Below are 14,489 nucleotides of genomic sequence, written 5' to 3' on the forward strand. Positions count from 1 at the left end.
CATTTATAAAACTCACTGTCACTATCACACGTGCTAGTCTCAAGTGTCTTTTCTGAAGTTGTAAAGTGCAATGCGCTGTCATTGTTTGAGCAGAGGCTGAAGCTTAGCATCAAAGTCCACAAAAACAACTACACACCACAGAATTTACATATACATTAAAGATAATTGTTTTGGGATTTAACAGTTGCTGCTTAAAATAGGTTGCCCTGAGTGCTACTACAAACAAGTTCAAGGATAATTGCAGTTGTTGTCATATTTAATCCTGTTCAAAGTTTTGTCATTAAGTTCTCTATAAAGCTTTGTGTAACTCTCGTATGCTCGAAGCACTGCTATCCAATAAAACATGTTAACCTGGGAAATGGAGTCGTACACAAAGTGAACCACACCACATATAGAATGAAACGGTGCTACTGGGTCCTCACATTCATGAGACTTGTGAAAAATTGGAGCAACTTAAATTGCTTTATTTGACAGGCACCAACGAGAAACTCTAATTTTGTGGCAAACTTGCCTGAAGATTGTTTTAAATAAATTGATTTGAAAGCATTGTACTGTATATAGAATATTGCTTCAACCTAATGTTTTATTTAATCGCTTAAAAGTTATATTCATAATATAGCTTCTTTTGTATTGTATTTATAAACACACAGACACTAACTGGACTGCTTCCAAGCTGAAGCAACAAAATCTCTTATAGTATAGAGATTGAATTTCAGGAGAAGAACACCCACAGCGCAGCTAGGAGCCCACACCACCACAGCGCAGCATTGTTTCTGTGCAGTTCAGCTTAATTGGCACCGGGGGGATCCGTGGAAGGAGGGGGATAGAGGAGCAGAAGGAAACACAGAACATTACAATCAAAGCATGTGCGTGGAGCTGATGATAAACCCGTTATCTGCCCTGTCTCCTGGGGGCCTGGGTTCCTCTCTCTGTATAAAGCCTGCTCCATCCTGTTGATGCTGCCAGTAAACACCTTAGCCCTCCCCTGGTTCTGTTCACCCCGTGTGGCTGGGAGCCCTTTACGGCAGCCAACATCCCAGTATAGGACTCCTGGGGCCTGCGGGGGATCGAGCCACGTCTAATTGTCATAATGATCACTTTATCCACAACCAGTTTGGATTAAATGACGATAAGGTAGCACAGCAGAGCAGCGAGAGCATACCGCAGGGGGCAGTTGCACATTCAATTGCTGCGCTCCGTTTGACTCCTTGTAAGCAAAGGGTCTTGTCAGTGGAGGAGCAGGAGGCATGCGTGATGGATAAACTTCCTGCTTGGGAGTGTGCCCCACAAAAATCCCAGCTAACCCATCTCGTGCCATCTCAACAATTTCCGAACAATTCTCAAATTCAAAATCTGAGATGAAGTAAGGATTACGGATAAAAAGCTATTATCAGGACATTACCCTGAAGATTACAGCGTCTTTGTAATTGAGATCCATAGAGACATTTGTTATAGCTGCAGTATTACAAACTATTTATGTCTAAGTCTTGCAATATTTCCAATGTCACAAAGAAGATATTTTAAGAACAAACACCACAACACACAGTTGGTTGAAAATATATCTACTCTATGACACAACGTAACAATTTCCAAAATCTACATCAGGCTAGAAAAAGAAAAAATCTGCACAATGGATAATGCTCCATTGAATATATACATACATGTATATATATGTAATAACCACCAAGTGACATTTCAAGCGACAAGCTCTTTTTCAAACAAAGAATATAATACAGAGACACACCCTGAAATACATACTAAAAAAGGTCGCCGGACAGAGCACCGGACAGGTCAACTCACCATTATGTAGTGTGCAGATGTCCTTCTGTCCAGCACCTAGTATTTATCATTTGGATGCGTGTGTTTTTGTAAACATATTTTGGATAAATGAGAAAATACACTTCATGTAATTGTATCTCTTTTTATACAGCCCTGGCCATGTTTATTTTTCTCAGAGAGGGCTCACAGCCAAACAGAAGTAGAAGTACTAGTACTTGCCCCATGACACCTCTATCATGTCCCCTCTTCTGGCAGGCAGACAATGTAAATCCTACATAGCGACTAAATCCTGACAGAAATGTAAAAATATCAATTTTTTCAGCTCTTCTAAAAGACAGAAAGAACCTCAGTAAACCACATAGAGAGCAGGAGAAAGCAAAAGGATATCAAAGGCATTTGAGTATATACCTTGAGTATTGGGTAACCATGGGGGCTATTAGAACCCTTATAGGAACAATATGGGAGAGATTAAGAAAGCTGTTAACCCATCTTGTGAGAATTAGCAGAAAATTAGCAGTTTGCACAATGTGTGCGGTATGTACAGTTAATTAGCAGATAATAGCGTAATGACTAGCCACAATTCCATTTGATGAATGACTGCTCGTTGGGTGTAATTATATGATTGAATACTAATAGTGAGCAGGCACCATTTTTAAGGAATTTGTCTTGGCTGTAGATGTTCCTCACACGTTTACATAGGTGCAAACAGTCGTGTTGTAAAGCTTAGTGTTAAGGCTGTAAAACCTTAATTCTTTACTCTAGCAATGTAGCAAACAATATTTAATACTCCATCAGCCAAGATCCTTTCCTCTTTGCTGTTTACATCTGCGCTGAAATTGTATCCATGTTATCAGGTTACCTCTGGAAAAACACTGTTAACACTAAAGGCAGGCTTATTCCTACCTTCAGGCCGTTTTGCACCAGCTTGTGTATGTCCAGGAAGGGCTCCTTGATTAGCTCGAGGTCATGGTTGAGTATCCTGACAATTCCCTCTCTCTCCAGGACAAAGAGCCGCTGGGATCCATCCCCACAGTGCACCACGGCCACCGGCTGCCTCAGACCACTCAACACCTCCTGGGCACAGTAGCAGTTGTGTTTGTGTTTCCTGGGTAACAAGGGAGACAAAAGGTCAGAGACCGACGGTGGCCGTGAATAATCCAATTATGAGGTATAAGAGGCATGATCGAATCTGAAGCAGTAATATTTGGAAGGAAGCAAACAGTATTCAGCTGTAAGATATAACTTTGCTGTGTCGGACTGCATGTACTTGATATTTGTCTCAACTGAAAAAACTAGCAGGTGAGCTCTTTTCCATTCTTATACCATTGGTTTAGAAGTCTGATGTTGCATTTCGCAAAGGCTCAGTGAGGTTTTTCCTCACCTTTGCTGGTTTACTAATTTGGTGACTTGCCATTTGTCAAGGTGGGAACATTGTTAAACAGAAAAATGCGACATTTAAATGCAAAATAAAATTTCAGTCCATCATCATGTCTATTATAATACAACTAAAACTTCTTTCTCCTCTCTACATCACTGAACACTGTTCCCACCAACAGTCTCCCTCCGTCTTTTAATCTAGCACAGAAGGTTCGTTCTGTCCCTCCATTGTACACCCTCCACTGTGCAGGTACCTGACTAAACTGTAGAGACGGGGAAAAGAACCCCTGTTGCTTTCCCTCCTGTGTAGATGGTCGCTTTTGCTGCAGAGAACACAGATTTTAAAAGGGGATAGGAGAAGCTAATGTGACTGGCCACAATTGATACCAGCCCATAACCAACTAACACACTGCTGGTAATGTATACTGGTGGATTATTTCTTGTCCTATCCTGTTTTCTATGTGCTCTGGTTAGCTACGTATCACCAGCCATGAAAATACCAAAAAGTGCATCAGCACTCTCTCTGTGGATTGCACGAGGACCACATGAGCACTTGAACTCTGCGTCTCAATGTCCTAAAAGCAAAGGCCAAAATGCAAGCCCATAACTGTGATTTAATTTAGACCCTTTCTTCCAGCCTCTAATGTAAGAAAGTCCTGCTCATTTACCTGAGTCGACCTCTCAGAGGATAAGGCGCAGAAGTGACAAATGAGCCCCTGACTGTAACTTTTGGAAGTTATTTGACTGAATGTTGGTCGTTGCTATTCAGGTGCACATACTGCTTGGCCCTCTTGCCTCGGGGAACATAGAGATGAAAGGCATCCCCCCATGGACAAAAGGGCAAAGCCCTCTATGATGCACAGACCTTTGCTGTGAGAGAGGCAACCAGAATGACGCAGGATAAGCATTTTCATTATGTGAGCAAAGCTGAGCAAATGCAGTCTGGACAAACTTTAGGATTAGAGAGGAGATGGCATAGCATTTCTGTCTGAGAGTATGGACCATGTCAAAATGGACCAGTGAACCCAGAACATGTTTCTATAAAAACATAAAAATCACGGCTGAATGTCAGTGTCAGTACAAAGTACTAATGAAACCAGAAGGTTCACTTGGCTGAAACACATTGAAGAACTAGCCAAAGCTCATTCTAAATAATAATATGTTCATCTTCCATAGTGTAATTCAATCCTCAAATGGAATAAAACACGATAAAAGTCAGGCTACAAACCTTTTCTCGTCTTCCAAGTAGTTGGAATCTTGCCCTTGCGGTTGCTTTCGTTGAAAATCTGGAAAGCACAGACTGGCATCTCTCCTCCCATAGTATTGGCAGAACTCATCTACATCGGCCTGGAACAGTTCTAGCAAACACAACAGATAAAGACATAGACAGAGGGTCTTAAACTTACTGTAGATACTGCATGGTTAAATGACTTCATACAGAGGACTAATGCAAACACCTAAACCGGGAAAATACAATTCATTTTCTTTTAACAGTGTTTCAATGGTACACATTTCTGTAGTTGTATGTGGTTGTACAATAACTGTGTGCATGCATGAGTATGTGCAAGAGAGGACAAAAGAGTTAGAGAGAACATATGTGATGTGCTTGTGTGTTTGGGAGGGTTGGAGTTATGCTCGATGAGCCAAACCAAATCCTGGCTAGACGAGGCCCGAAATGAACAAGTGAAAAGAAAATGGGCCAAACCAAATGGATCGCAGATCAGAAAGGGCCCTGCTGTGAACTATGCCTCCTCCAGAGAGCATACAGATTGCATTCTCGATATAAGTTTACACTGTCATTATTTTGATTATGCTTTTGGACTAGTCCTAATGGATTCCGATGAAAGAACTCTGACACTGGCTTTCTTCGAGGTCTATCCAGCAACATAGTGATGCTTTGCTTGTTTATTTTACTTTCCATATACATTCTTAACCAGAAGACACAATTAAATGCACAGAAAAAATCCAGTTTGTCGTCGTGACTGATTCCTACCAGCACTTCTTCAGTGGAACGTGTGTGTTGTGTGAAGGCTTTTTGTTGTATACCTCTCTCTGCAGCCATCTGAAGGCAGCAAATATACAGTGATTTTCATCTACAGTCTCAAATCTGACTGACCTTTCGAGGAATAAAGTCATATTCCCTTCATCCAGCAGCTCCAAAGACTCTGCTCATACAGCCTTAGCACACCCCGACATAAATTTAATCAAACTATCAACAAAAATAGAACCAAATTGAAAACACTGATAGAGAAAGACTGAGAAACACTCATATTTACTTGAAAAGATCAGAGTGTTCAATTTGTTGTCATTATATGTCATAATAGTTCATCGTATTAGGCCATTTGTAGGACCTTTGAATTAGCAAATTCACTCTGCGCACACAAGTTGAGGGACAAACCGTGTCACAGCTCTTACTCTCACCTGTCAAAATCAGCATGTCAAAAGGCCACTTCAGTGTAGTTAGATGGTTTTCCTTGTGCAAAACTGTATCTCCATTCAATTATTAGAAGAAAAAACATTGCATTATTCCGGCAATACTTAGGCATCCCTAGATGCTCTTCAGTGAATAAGTCCAGACCACTTGTTCTTTCCTTCAAACAGGTCTGACTGGTTTGCATTACTGAGCAACACATGGGCACAGCATGCAATATGAAATAGTCAACCTGTTAAATATGGCATGTAATTTGGAATAAACAAACAACATTTTTCAGGGTGAGAGATTGCATTGCCAAGCAAAGACGTGATGTTTCCAAATGGTTCTTGAGTTTTGTTTTTCCTTTTCTGAATCAAGGGGGTCTAACGATAGAGGGTGTCATAAACTCTACAGATTGGGCTGAATAGAATTGACTTGACTTGGCTTTCTGATCGTATTCTACTAAGTTAGCATGTGAATTCTAGGTACAACTGCCATCTCATCATTCCACATTTCTCGTTGGCCTGCAGGTTTACCTAAAATGTTTCAGTGCCAGGGCCAAAAGTGATCTGCGTAAACATAGCAGTCACACGCAGCTACGCCTCCAGCCTGTGCAGTCACAACACTATTCCCGGCAAAAAGCAAAGTGTGCAGTGGGTCTCAGAGGCCCTTTGCGACCTAAAAACAATCTTGGCAATATTGTTTCCTCTAGTCAATCCCTCAGAGGACAGAGGAGAGCAAATACACCAGTGATAAAAACACAAACAGGACTCTCCCTGTCCCTCCTTTCATCTCCCTCTCCTGCCACACACCGACCACAAGAGCTGACCGCACCAAATACTGGAGGTGATAGGATATCCCCTCAAACATCTAAACACAACATGAAGATCAAACACACACACACACACACACACACAGAGCTCTGGCTATACCACCCACTCACTTGTGTCTGCAGTTATCTTAAGCATGCTGGTTGGGGACCTCGGGTGCAGGATGGGGGGGTTGGGAGTGAGGAGGGGAGGAAGATATGAGAGAAGAGGAGTTTGGGGAAGGTTGGAGGCCTCCAGGCAGAAGTGAAAGTCAAGGCAGTAAATGTCTTTATGGAGAAATGGGGGCTAAGTACATACCCTAATCAAGGGCTGGTAGGACGTTTCATGGGAGCAGGACGACAGTTATGGATGCAGTAAAAGGCTACCGTTTCATTTGAATTCCTTTGGCTGGTGATTTTGAATTAGAAAAAGTTAAGGACATAATATTGTCTGTTCATGTTTGTGTAAAGGATTATCTTATCTTATCTTCACTGTTAACTGCCTCCCATGATAAGCTGCAGGTCCACAAATATTTGTATCAAACATTCTAAAATGCCAACACAGTTGTTATTGTTTATGCAAACAACGCTTATAACTCTATGGAGAGATTTATCTCTGCAATAGGATTCAATCTAGTTAATCAATGTACAATATATTTTGTAGGGTGTGCATTATTTCAGTCATCCTGTATTTATGCATGTTCCACCTTAATTGTACAGTGTGCACAGAAAAGAAGAGCATGAACCAAGTAAAAGAGAAGAGGAAGAGCATGCAAAAGAAAAAAAAAGACAGGAGGGAAAGAGCAAAGAAGTGGGGAGAGAAAGAGAGAGAGAGAGAGAAAGAGAGCAAAAGAGAGAGAGAGAAAGAGAGACAGAACTCTGTCCATATTCCCGGCTCCCCAGCGCTAAAGTTATACTTCCATCTGGTTATCTTCCAAGGCAACCTGGGTGGCCCACCCAAAGTACTTGACATCTTGATGCACTTCAGCAGTTTTACATACACACAACCTTTGTAGAAAAATAAATGTGTCATTCGTCACCACATATGCTGATCTGTGGAGGGCTGGATGGGAAGGGGGGGTACGACGGTGGACAGAGGGAGAGGGGGAGGGGGGGGGGGGATTCGATTCCTCTCTTAAGCTTTTTTGGTTTAACTCGCTGAGCCCATATGTCTGTCAGCTCCTGAGCAAGTAATGCAGGTCAACTCAAAGTCTTCTTCTTTCCTCTCTCCAGGCTCTGTGGAGTCCCACTCGCCAACCTCAATTGTAGTTCAACAGCAGTACAAGATATGCGAGCAGGCCATTAGATGCAGACTCAGATGGACTCAGATGGAATGTATGTGTTTGATATTCGACTTGAGCTGAAGCATACCATGTGGGTGGGTTGCGGACAAGTGTGTTTGAAACTGTTCTCTGTTTGCAAATCTCAGCAGATCTAATCAGTTTGTGGCGACAGAGATTGGAAGAAGACTTTGCTGGAGGAGAAAAGACAGTCAGAGAGTGTTTGATCATGTTTGGTATGCACTGTGAAGGCACAGGTACCTCTGATCTTGCATCTCTCCAAAGGAAGTTCTGAAGACCAAATGCTTTCAAAGGGCAAAGGGGTTCCTATCATTTAGCAGTATCCACAAGGAAATCGGTTGCATCAATGGGTTTTTTCCCTGTTCTGTGGATTCTGACATCTCCTAGTAGAGCTCATAGTCTGAGATGACAGGAGCCAGTAAAGCAACACTTCAGCTATGCTTAGATTCATGTGAACTTACTAGTTAAATGAAAACTTACTAGTGGCAGAGCATGAGCCACAGGTTTTTAAGTGTGGTCTATGTCTGAGGAAGGCAAGGTGCTGGGCAGTCATGTCTAGACCACAGCTAGGGTGCTTATGTTTCCCGAATAGAGAATCAACCCCAGGAGTTGAGTCTGGTGAGCAGTATCCAGGAACAGGTGATAAAATAGTTTATTTAGCTCCAGTCCAGTTTTCTGGTACACTGGTCAGGCTGGATCAGCTTTTGTTAGTGCATGTTTTCACACCCACCTTTGCAAATCTAATATTTTCCATTCACATGACAGGAAATGCCTCAAATCGGTGAACTGTAACTACATTCAAGGTCTTCAAAAAAAAGTCACATGTTTGCATATTTATGCTGATTAAAATAAACGTGCGTGATCCAAACAAACCAAACAGAGACAGGAGAACAAAACTTTCTGCACCTGGTGCCATAAATACAGCGAGACTGAATACTGCGTCAAAAAAAAGCTAAAATATTGCAAGACCAAATGTGCTACGTCAGACTGCAGACTAATCAGCATACGGGCGCTGTGTCTATGTAGCCAAGTCCTTTTACTGATGCATTAAAGTGCAACAGTAAAGCAAGGAGCGAGGCAGCGAGCAAGCAAACGGGAGAGACAAGCTCAGCAACAAATGGAGGTGAGGTCAGATGAGGTAAGAGCTGGATAAATAAATATTCACAGACCAGACTACTGACGCACCACTTTTTGCATAAGTCCAAAAATCTGCTAGTTCTACATGTGCAGGCTGAGTCTCAATGAGAAATGAGGCCTGCTGGGAATTTTAATTCATCACAATCAGAAGTGTCAGTTTCATTTCAAATGCATGGGAGACCGAAATGAGCAAGTATAACGTATGCCTACTTTCACTTACTCTATGTGTGTGTATGTTTGCTTGCGTATCACCAGGTAACCACACAGGGGCTATAATTCAAGTCACATTCACGGTCATTATTATCTGTATAATTACCTGGTATGTGCCCCCTGCAGGTGTAGTAGAACTCACGGCAGAAGTCCTGGCAGAGCCGGGGCAGGTCTGGCTCCCTGTGTGGCATCTTATCCATGTCCAAGGAGTGGAACAACACCTGGGCATTGGGGGAGCAGCGAGCACACTTGATCTCCTCCAGGAGACGTCCACATTCGGTGTTGTTGGTGGAGAAAATCTGGAGACCACACGCAACAAGGACCAATGCCTGATTAAAATGTTCGGCTATTAACTTTTACTTCTTGAATTCAGAATGCGGGGTGTGTTTTCAAATCGACGTAATCATAAATTCCTGACAACTCAAGACACTGAGATTCTGAAAACTATAACTAGACACAAAGTAAAGTGTTTCCAAATGACTCCAGTGAGTCCAAATTACATTTTAAAGGGAAATATTAGCCCTTAAAAGAATTCACCTACATTTTTCAATGTGCATCTATATATCAGTCCATGTAATGTGTAAAATCTACCCCTAGTTACCACAGAGAAAGGCAATGATCTCTACTAAACACAAATACTCCAAAGTTACAACAGCACATCCAGAAAACAACATCTTTCTCCCATATGACACGTGCAAAGTGAGATACTCTCACGTTGGCAACAAGGTGTAAGGCAACACTAGATGTAATAAACCCATTCCCTCACATGCCACATCACACGTTGAACATCAACGTCATCATGTAGTGTGTTTATATTCTACATGATCCTCAGATTTGACATGTGGTTAGTTATTGTTTGGGTTGATACTGTGCTGAACAGATCATTTTTTTGCATAGAAATGTTCTTTTTTCCTTGCATCATTTGATGAATGAAGAATGAGGAGGGAGACAGACAGTCACTTGTGATGGTGTGAAAGTCTGCAGCCTCTCTACAGTTCCACGATCTGCATGAACGTTCACACCATTCACACTGCAAAGACACTCCAAATTTCCACTGGTAGTACTGGTATGGCCTCTTACCGCATTCTCACACTGAAGCATTTCTTCAGAGATTTTACAATCTCAATCTACACAAACTGAATCATAACAAAGCCCCGTACACTGATGTTTTCCAATTTCTATCCCAACAACATTTTCTGTATTCTGCAATTCTATATCCTTTGATACCAATTTGTTAAACATTGAGGTTGGAACACCCTGTCTGTTTGGAGCAATAAACAAAGAAATAATCTCAATCACTGCCTACTTACCCAAGTTCATAAACAGTTAAAGTCAAATTACAATTCCCATGTCTGACAGATTGCGGGCATGAAATGAATGAAGCCAAATTAAGAGCCTAAAAGACTGACTTGGGGTCATTACGCAAAGGTACACAAAGAGTTAATCCAAAAGAAATTAGCAGGATTATTTACATAACAAATTAGCTGTAATAAAACACAATGTAATCTGTTTTAGGTCAAGAGCAGCGCTGCTTGGGCAGCCAGGCAGGCAGGCTGGTAGTGCTTTGCTCTGTGTGAGGTCCATGTGTAAACACCAATTTAGAGATAGACAGGCACATCATTCCCACTCTGGTATCAACAAATTAGCAGTCTGTCGAAGTCAATTAGACCAGCGGACCCAAGGCCAACATATGGATGCCTTACACTTCGCTCGGACAGCAAAACAAACTGCAACTGGAGAAAAGATTTTCTGTTTAGCAGATATTCAGAGCTGAGTTTACCCAACAGGTAGCATAACATCTGGCAAAAACGTGAGGGTCTAACCTGAAAGATATACTAACATAAACATACAATCTCTAATCACAAAATGAAGTACAACGGAATTGAAGACAGAAAAGAAATTCTGGCCTAACTGAGATTCCATGGTTAAACTCAGATCTGAATCCCACTTTTGTTCTATATTTCATCTAATTGTTGACGGTTTCCTAAAAAAAAAAAAAAAAGGGAGCTCCAGGCTGGCTATGTGTGGTGTGGTCCACTGTCAAAACCCATGCCATGCAGTGTCGTGGGGCATGCCTGCCCTCCTGCTCTAAATTGCCCATTGATTCTGAGTGCCATGGGCTGGCACAAGGTCCATGGAGAGTATCATTTGTGTGCACTCAGCCATGCCCTGTGTCCATATGTTGCTGGGATGGGCTCCAATGTTGCCATCATCCAAACCAGAACAAGTGGACCTTTGTTTGTTGTGTTTTGCTGAATCTCAGTGAATACGTTCCTCAAAAGCAGGGAGAAAATGTCAATGAGGCTCAGCTGTTGCACTTTTGCTGAGGACACGCTAAAGCAAGTCAAGAACAGAGCCATAATCAAACAAACATGGAGTAATAATAGTGTAAGAAACTAAAATAGTCACTGAGGTATTACCCGGCTATTTCAGATGTTTACATTGCATTCTCTGAAGTTGGCATCGCACCAAGCTGCAATGCATGGCGTCACATGGGAGAACAGCTGTTACAGGATTACTTCTTTCTAGGATAGCATCTGGATGATGGCTTTTGCCAATGAAATTGCCGGAACAAACATATTCAAATAAAATGCCGAACTTGGGAGAAACAACAAAAAGCAAAAAAAAACACTTGCCTTTCAAATGCAATAAATCAGTAACACTGTGCAAACCTCATATGGTCAGGGAGACTGAGAGAGGGGGAGAGCACTGATGTGGGCAATGCTAAGCTTTAACAAAACACTTGTCCTCAGGGAATAGGTGTAAGTTGGTTGGCAGGGGGATATAGTGAAGGACACACACCCTCTCAAAGGCATTACGATTGGACAGGGCTGATGACTGGGGGAGAGTGATGTTCTCCAGCTTCTCCCATTAGTGAAACCAACAAACACAATGGTGTGGTTGTTATTCTTTTGCCATAATCAGAAAGGGCTCCGTGTGTGGGCAGTGTAGTGGGGAGGAGGAGAAGTCGAGTTTGTCCTATTCACCCCCCCACCCCCCCCCCCCCCCCCTCTTATTTGCATGACTTGAGCAAATTAAATGATGCAATATGGCTTTTTGTCGCAACACAAAGTGAGATACCACCCAGCCACTGAATGATTCGAGGAATGGTTTACAGGACAACGGCTCGGTGAGGATCCAACGGAATCAGCTACACAAGTTTGGCGCATACAGTCGCTTTTTATTGCCTTTACCCCACCGAAAAAAATGAGCATATGCTTTTTTTTAAATTCTTGCTTACATGACATTGTCGCACTCATTGTATCACTTCGGTCGATGCCATAACGGCCAAGACTTTTTTTCGTGAAAGCGCGAGCACGGTACATTTCGTGGAACGTGCCCCTTAACAACTTCCTGTGCGTTAACGCCGAGCGAATGGCTGTCAATAAGACGACAAGTCAACAGTTCGTTATCAGCTGCCAGCTCCGGTAAAAACGTGTCGACGGTTCACCACCGGGCTCCTACCTTTTCGGGTGAACGGTTCAACAGTGTGTCTAGTGGGCTGTCCCTCTCTCCCTGACAGTTAAAGCTGACTGTAGCGAGAAGTAACGCAAATCGGCTGTGCGCATTGCACAGCTAAATTAGTGTTGCACCAGACTGTGTAAAGCCAGACACCCAGTAAACAAAATACAAAATAAATCCTCAAAACATGGAAAACTAACTTTCAGACCAGGTAAGTAAAACAAACAGGTAAACCCTTACAGAAAGGATACGAGCAAAATAAGTTGCTATGAGAATATATTAAAGGGATATAACGATATCATACGAGATTAAAAACGTGATAAGATAACAGTATCCTACAGACATCACGTGGAGGCTATTTCACAAATAAGGACTTTACAGGGCGAACCTTTAGGTGATATTAAAAAAACACAAAGGTATGGTAAGGTCACCTGCCAGGCAACCACACACACACACACACCCACACACACAGTTTAGCAGTGATAAATCAAGACTTTTTCCATCGGGACACTCAGAGGTAGCCCGGGGCTATTTCCCCTGGCCATCCCCACATTCAACTGCCGGCTACAAGAGCTAGAATGACAATACAAAAGCGCTGTGAATGAAATGCATCTCCTCGGGCGTTTAAGCAGTAAAACCCCAGTCCCTTAATTTGAAAATGCAGCGTGGTGGACGGACAGTAACCTACCCTGGCATCCCTGCGGTGCAGGATCTGATAGGCGGCTCTCCTGGTGGGACAGCAGGACACACGGGGATACAACCTGTGGCAAACCTCTCCGCTGCTGCTGCCGTCAAGCAACACTTTTCGCTCCCTTTTCTTCAGCCGCTTGGGCAAGCTTCCGTCGTAACATCTTCTTCTCCTGGGGCTAATTTCTCCCCTTTCGCCAAACTTTGCGTCCCCACATTCCCACACGCTGACCGCGATGGACAGGACGAGCACAAATTGCAGATGCTTCATAGTTTAAAAAAAAAAAAAATGTCACAAAATTCACAAAAAATGTAGAAATGCAATAAAAGAAGACCTCAAAGTGTGGTACCCTTTTCTAAAATAGGAGTGGGCTTAGCCTGCAATGTAGCCTATGTATTTATTTATTTTGGGCTATATTTATCAAAGCAGCAGAAGCCAATTACTACCAGAACATTACAAATATGCTGTTAATCAGAACAGGTGTCCTAAATGTGACTCACTGCTATAAAGAAAGCTGTTTAAATAATAATTGTTGTTGCTTCTGCTTCGGCTATATAGTACAACTAAAATAAAACAAAAGCTGATTAAAATAAAAGCAAAACAATGATAATTTATCCTGATGAAATCAAAAAGTCAAAACCCCAACTGCAAAAGACGTTCCTTTAGGTGTAAATCCTTTTAAGCACAACACGGCGGTTTGTGCATGCACAGGGTCAAAAAAAAAACATAGAAGACATAAAAGTTGTCTCTCACTAAAGTCCTCAGACCGCTCACATGTTTTCCCGTGCTCTATCCTCCTTCTTTTTAACCAGCGCGCGAGAAGAGGAGCGAGCGCGGTGACGTATGACTTCGCGGGAGCGCGCATGTGGCCACAGTCGCGTCCACGTCGAGATAAACAGTTACCTGCTAGAGCAGAGGACGGAGAGTGGAAGAAGTGGGAGACGCACTGTTGGGCTCCATCGACTTAAACAGTAAAGACAAGTATTACTCATGTCTGTTTCTGCCTTAAATGTGTGATTTAAAATACAATATACAAAAATATAACCACTTGTTTTTTATTGGTAACTGTTCAGTTCACTAATGGTACAGTAGGCTCATAACCTATAGATTGCACTGCCCATTCCCAGGATTTACATTTATTATATTGTACTTTTACTTTCTGTAAGATATTGAAAGCAGGGCTTTTACTAATGGAGTATTTTTACATTTTGGTATTGGTAAATTTACAATTATCTAAATTCTTGATATTCCACTGCTGTCCATATGTTGGAGTAACTTTATGGCCATGAGCCAAGTCGTTAAAATATTTAAAAA

General features: G+C 42.2%; 1 protein-coding gene across 1 annotated transcript in view; it reads right to left on the reverse strand.

The window, feature by feature from the left end:
• Positions 1–13,445, reverse strand: part of hhip (hedgehog interacting protein) — a gene marked incomplete at both ends in the record, with an annotated part of 31,339 nt that extends 17,894 nt beyond the window's left edge. The window contains 4 exons of the mRNA XM_079159055.1: positions 2,683–2,884; positions 4,385–4,514; positions 9,132–9,324; positions 13,176–13,445. Of these exons, the coding sequence (XP_079015181.1) occupies positions 2,683–2,884; positions 4,385–4,514; positions 9,132–9,324; positions 13,176–13,445 (795 nt within the window). The remainder of the gene's footprint in view (positions 1–2,682; positions 2,885–4,384; positions 4,515–9,131; positions 9,325–13,175) is intronic.
• Between the last annotated feature and the right edge of the window lie 1,044 nt (positions 13,446–14,489).

The sequence above is a fragment of the Pholis gunnellus genome, assembly GCF_910591455.1.
Source record: "Pholis gunnellus genome assembly, chromosome: 5".
Lineage (NCBI taxonomy): Eukaryota > Metazoa > Chordata > Actinopteri > Perciformes > Pholidae > Pholis > Pholis gunnellus.